This window comes from Notolepis coatsorum (genome assembly GCF_963971535.1).
Source record: "Notolepis coatsorum genome assembly, chromosome: 3".
NCBI lineage: Eukaryota > Metazoa > Chordata > Actinopteri > Aulopiformes > Paralepididae > Notolepis > Notolepis coatsorum.
The window spans coordinates 202845586-202851585 of NC_140167.1; the positions used below are offsets into that span (position 1 = coordinate 202845586).

The following is a 6000-nucleotide window of genomic DNA, read 5'->3' on the forward strand; positions in this document are numbered from 1 at the left end:
TCGAAAGAGTGCCTAAGCTTAACCAGTGATAGAAACAGGCATCACACGATTGGCGCAGATTTCACAGAAACGTCAGCGGCCAATCAGATCGCGGACAAATGCAAGTTAGTTGGTCAAAGTATAGACGCCGGTAGGCTAGAAACTAGAAACAAAGCAAAACATAGTGTATGTGTGTGTGTCCCTCAGAAAAACGATAGAGTGGCTGAGTGAATGAATGTAACTCCTAATTACCTCATCTTTCACAACTCTGCATATTCAAGATCAATTTAAATCCCAAACCCTGGTCAGAGGAGCTGTGAATCATTGAATGTCACTCACTGATCTCTACTTCAGCTCACAGAACTCGGCCTCCCCAGAGCGATATAGAAGCCAAAGTCCAGGATAGAGAGGCTGAGTGAATGTGGTGTTGACTCTGTGCAGGAGGGTCATGGTGTCAGAGACGCTGTAGAAGGACAGAGTACCTGCCCTGTGATCCAGGTACACTCCTATTCTGGAGGACCGGGGGCCTGGTACTGTTATGGTCTTGTCATTGTGTCTGAAGAGGTAATCACTTTGTCTGCACTTTAAAGCCCAGGATTTGGAATTGCATCCAAAGCCACAGTTCTCCCTCGTGCCTGTTCTACTAATGTCTTTGTAGGAGGCTGCTACAGAAACCCATCCACTCAACTCCACCTCCCAGTAACAGCGTCCAGTCAGACCTTCTCTTCCCAGAACCTGACGCCTTTCAATAAATCTTTCTGGGTGATCAGGATATGACTGCTTTTGCTGCCTCAGTGTTGCTTTTCTGTTCCCCTCAGACAAAGACAGACGTGTGTTTGTTGTGTTTGGGTCCAGTGTGATCCGAGAGGAATATTGTAAGAAGTCAGCTCTGGTCTTGGGCTCTGGTGGCAGTAAAAAATTAACAGCATTCACTGTTGTTGAGATTCTGGACCACTGCTCTTTCAGAACGTCCTCTAGTTTGTCTCTCAGCTCAGACACGACCTCAGTCACATCTGCAAAGTACAGGAGAGGAAGGACACTGATGCTGGGTGAGTCTGTAGACTCACTGGGACTGGAGAGGGGGGGGGTAACTCTGTAGAAAGTGGATGTGGTCCTCTGTGTGTGAGAGCTGCTCCAGCTCAGTGGCTCTCCACCTCAGGTCCGCTATCTCCTGCTCCAGTCTCTTCTGCAGTTCTTCAGCCTGAGTCACTGTGGTCCTCTGTCGGGCTCTGATGACCTTCTCCAGCTCAGAGCGCCTCGTCTCCAAGGAGCGTATCAGCTCAGTAAACATTCTCCCACTGTCCCCCACTGCTTTATCAGCAGAGCGATTGAGAGAACTAACAGCCTGTTGGGCCTCTTTGAGTCGCTTCTCTCTCTCCTGGACTCTCTGGTGGACTTTCTGCTGACGAGAGCAGGTGTTCTCCTGAAGCTGTGTGGAGGCTTTGACCAGCTTGTGTTTCTTTAACGGAGCTACAGTATGATGAGGCTGGAGGTGAGTTTCACAGAAAGAGGTCAGACATACCAGGCAGGACTCAAGGGCTTTCCGCTTTCTCCCAGTGCAGAAATCACAGGCCACATCTGCAGGTCCAGCATAACAGTGATCAGGAGGAGCAGCTCGGAGTCCTGTCTTCATTAGTTGTTCTATCACTTCAGCCAGCATGTTGTTTTTCTTCAGAACAGGCCTCGGAGTAAAAGTCTCCCTGCACTGGGGACATGTGTAGATCCCCGTCTGATCACCGTGATCCCAGCAGTCTGTAATACAGGCCATACAGTAGCTGTGTCCACAGGGAATAGTTACCGGATCCTTCAGTAGATCCAGACAGATAGAACAGCAGAACTGGTCCCGGTCCAGATCAACTCCTTGCTGCGCCATTTTATTCTACAAAGACAACAACGACACTCTAGTCTAATTAAGTTTTGTTTTCTCAGGAAGAGTAAACTCGTGTGGGTGGGAGGTGCTTCCTGGTTGTAGAGTAAACTCTGAACGCGTCACGGGGTGGGAGGTGCTTCCTGGTTCTAGCTGTCCAGGGGAGGAGTCGCTTTAAAGAGACAGTGTCTATTTTACTGTGATTCATAGATAGAAGATGTTTTTTTTTTACTTATACATTATTATACATGACTATTCTATGCAAGTAGGCTATGTCTAAGCTATTTTTCAATATTATACATGAACTGCTTGTTTGTTTTTTAATCAGTTTATTACTTGTTTTTTATTATTATTTATTTTCAATTTATGTTCGAAATAAATAAACTCATTCATTCAAGATATTGTGTGAGCAAAAGTATAGTTACTGGCTGTACAATACTGCTGTAGGCCTATAATACTGCTGTTGAATGAATGAATGAATGAATGAATGAATGAATGAATGAATTATTTTATTTCGAATGTTTACAAATAAATAAACAAACAAATAATTTTTCGAACATTTTCACAAATAAACAAAAAAAAGGATAGGTTTGAAGCCGAAGGCTTATAGAGCAACCTACCCCTAATTCAAAAAAACAATATGTCGTGTGTGTCATATATGTTATGAAATGGGGGACCCTGATGTAAACAAGACGAAAGTCTTTCTCTGGTCTGCATCCCCTTAACAATTGTGTGTATTGAGCTGTACTGTACTGTACCCATTCTGCAATCTGTTAATAAAGTTTTCAATCAAACTCTATGTCACCATCTGTTGGTAGTGGTACAAACGTTTATGAGTAGGGATGTCCGATATTATCGGCCGACCGATATTATCGGCCGATATCGGCAGTAAAATGTGATATCGGAAAATATCGGTATCGGTAAAAAAAAATAAAAAAAACAATAACAATACTTGTTATATAAATATCCAGTGAAATTATTAGTTACCTGAAATTATTCAGTTTTTGGGGGGGGGGGGGGGGGGGGGGGGGGAACCCTGCATATATTGGTATCGGTTGATATCGGTTGATATCGGTATCGGAAATTAAGAGTTGGACAATAACGGAATATCGGTATCGGTAAAAAAGCCAATATCGAGCATCCCTATTTATGAGTGTATAATATGAGTGTTTAATATATGTTTATTTTTTTTTAAATCAAATCCACTCATTTATTTTGCTGCTATCTTTCATATACAGAGAGTTTATTGGGAAAAACTCCCTTCATCGTACTTGGTCATTACACACATTATGCATGTATACACGTATGTGCTGTAATAGCCAATTTCATGTCTCTTCCCCATTTCATATAGTTTATGACTATAGTTTATGACTGCTATCCTTAAGTGGCAGGTCTCTTACCCTGACAGGTATTTTCACGGCCCTTATCAATACACGTAAGTCATGTCCCACATTCCTACATGTGGGAGAAAACAGCAGTGTTCCTGTTGATTCTCTCCAAACGTGACAATCTGTCTTCAGACATAGTATAGTCTCATACTCTTCAACAGATAAAGCTGAAATATACCGGCCGTACTTACTGTCATTTCTGCAGGGTTTGGGTAAACGTTACGGTGACATTGCTACTACATTCTACTCCATGTGTGTATTTGTGTTATGGTTTGAAACCGACCCCAACAGCACGGCACAGACAGGTAGTTCAGAGTTAGCCAAAGACTAGGGCGTATTTATTTCTGAAGTAGGAATGAGCAAATAACAACAAAAACACAAAGGGAGAATGTTCTTGGCAGAGTTGTCCGTGGCTCTGCAGCACGTCTTCTGGGCGGAGAGGCACCGTGGCGTTGCGCCTCTGCCTCTGCTGCTCTGCAGCTTCTCCTCGATCCACTCAGGAACAGAGAGAGAGAAAATGTTACTAGGCGAGCAAACGGAATTACAGGCAGTCCAGTATTGTCTTAGCTGAGTCCGTGATAACAACAAGCGGTTCCTCTTCAGTGTTAAACTTGTTTACTAAACACACAAAACAGAAAGGTCCCGAGTCCCGGAAATTACGAGAAAAACAGCCTCCACAAAAAGAACGTTCCAAAAACTCACCAAGGCGCAAAGCGCAAAGCGGTCTACGAGGCAGGGGTCCAAAGAATGGCAAGCAAGCAACAGCGGTTCCAACAGACGTCCTGAAGAGAAAAGGCGAGGGAACAGCACAGGGAAAAAACAGGTAGCAGCCAGTGGAATTCCTAAACGACCCGACAATGAATGATAGAAAACCCAGAGTATATGAAGGGCTCTGGTGAGCTGATTACAACACACCTCAGGTACGTGACGGCAATTGGTACTTGACCTTTGAAGCGTGCGGCGGCAACGGGCCAATCCTCACAATTTGTCTATTTACACACCCCCAACACAATGTCCATCTCTCGAAGATGTACACATGACTCCCTCTCCCTCTGGACAAAGGTGAAGGTCACTCTGTTTAGTTCACTTCCACGGGCACATAGGACTGGCACACGGAGACGGGGGAGGGGAGCTCTTGTGTTCTGTTCATCTCAGCTGAACGGACTGCCTCAGCTGTAACGCTGATGTGCTCTTTACTGCACTTTAACCCTTTCACTACCGCACTACCAAATGGTTAACCCTTTCACTGCGACAATACAGAAGGTTAACCCTTTCACTGCCACACGACAAAGGGTTAACCCTTTCACTACCACACTACAGAAAGTGTGATAGTAAAGGGTTAACCTTCTGTATTGTGGTAGTGAAAGGGGTAACTATCAGCCTCAGCTTTAATCTTTGTTTCAACCTATCTCCACGTGTGCGCACACACACACACACACACACACACACACACACACACACACACACACACACACGAGAGTAACACCCCTGCACAAAAAGGGCAGTAAATTAGACCCAGGCAACTACCGCCCTGTTTCTATCCTTACCTCCATCTCGAAAGTCATGGAAAAAATTGTATACGAACAGGTCGAAAAGTACCTCGCAGAAAAAAATCGAATCTACGAATTCCAATCTGGCTTCAGAACATCCCACTCCACTGATACATGCCTTCTCTATTTGAACGACCACATCAAACAAGAGGTGGACGCGGGCAAATACTGCGTCATGATCATGCTGGACCTACAAAAGGCCTTCGACACTGTCAATCACACCATTCTGATTGACAAGCTAAAAGCAATGGGTTTTGATAGTTCATCAGTGAGCTGGATGCAATCCTACCTGGAGGGGAGAGAACAGATGGTGGAGGTAAACGGTACCCTATCCCCCCCCCCTCACAGTGAGCTGTGGTGTTCCACAAGGAAGCATACTAGGACCGCTACTTTTCCTAATTTATGCAAATGACATGTTGTCAGCTTGTGACTGCAACTTGTTCCTGTTTGCGGACGACTCAGCCCTGCTGGTCTCTGACAAGAACAAGTTACAGGTTGAAAAAACCCTCAGCTCGGAACTAGGCAAATTCTGCATATGGCTCGCTGATAACAAACTATCATTACACATGGGCAAAACAGAGTCCATTCTCTTCGGTTCAAATAACAAACTCAGCAAGACCGATGGCTTCTCAGTTACAGTGGGTGACAATATTGTCACAAGGAAAGAAGAAATTACCTACCTGGGTTCCATCCTAGAGGCAAATCTTTCCTGTGACAAAATGGCATCCAATGTAATAAAAAAAGTCAACCAACAAACTCGATTCTTGTACCGGATCTCCTCACTGGTAAACAAGAATACCCTGAAGACTCTGGCAGGAGCACTCATTCAAGGGTACTACGACTATGCTTGCACCTCATGGTACCAAAGCACCTCAAAGGCGCTAAAAACAAAATGACAAACATCTCAAAACAAGCTGGTCAGACTAGTGCTTGACCTTACTCCTAGAACCCACCTCACCCCTGCCCACTTTGACAACCTAGGATGGCTTAGAGTAGACGACAGAGTACAGCAACTTGCAATGGGCCTGGTCTACAAGATACACTACACCACACTAAGGTACCCATGTACATGTCAAAATACTTCCCAAAGGTCAGTGAATACCACGATCACAACACCAGAGGGAGCTCCACAAATCATGTTAAACCCAGATTCGGATCAAACAAGGGACTAAACACGTTTCGCAATTATGCCACATCAATGTGGAACGCACTACCC

General features: G+C 44.7%; 2 protein-coding genes across 2 annotated transcripts in view; both read right to left on the reverse strand.

Moving 5' to 3' along the window:
• LOC311224635 (tripartite motif-containing protein 16-like) overlaps positions 1–1852 on the reverse strand; it is a gene marked incomplete at both ends in the record, with an annotated part of 29595 nt that extends 27743 nt beyond the window's left edge. Inside the window, 1 exon segment of the mRNA XM_084309701.1 lies at positions 1778–1852. Coding sequence (XP_084165827.1) covers positions 1778–1852 — 75 coding nt within the window.
• On the reverse strand, positions 325–1747 carry LOC311225096 (tripartite motif-containing protein 16-like; the record flags this gene model as incomplete). Its single annotated transcript, XM_084310301.1, has 2 exons — positions 325–964; positions 1134–1747. The coding sequence occupies 2 exons, from the start codon at positions 1745–1747 to the stop codon at positions 325–327; spliced, it is 1254 nt and encodes a 417-aa protein (XP_084166427.1).
• Positions 1853–6000: the final 4148 nt, after the last annotated feature.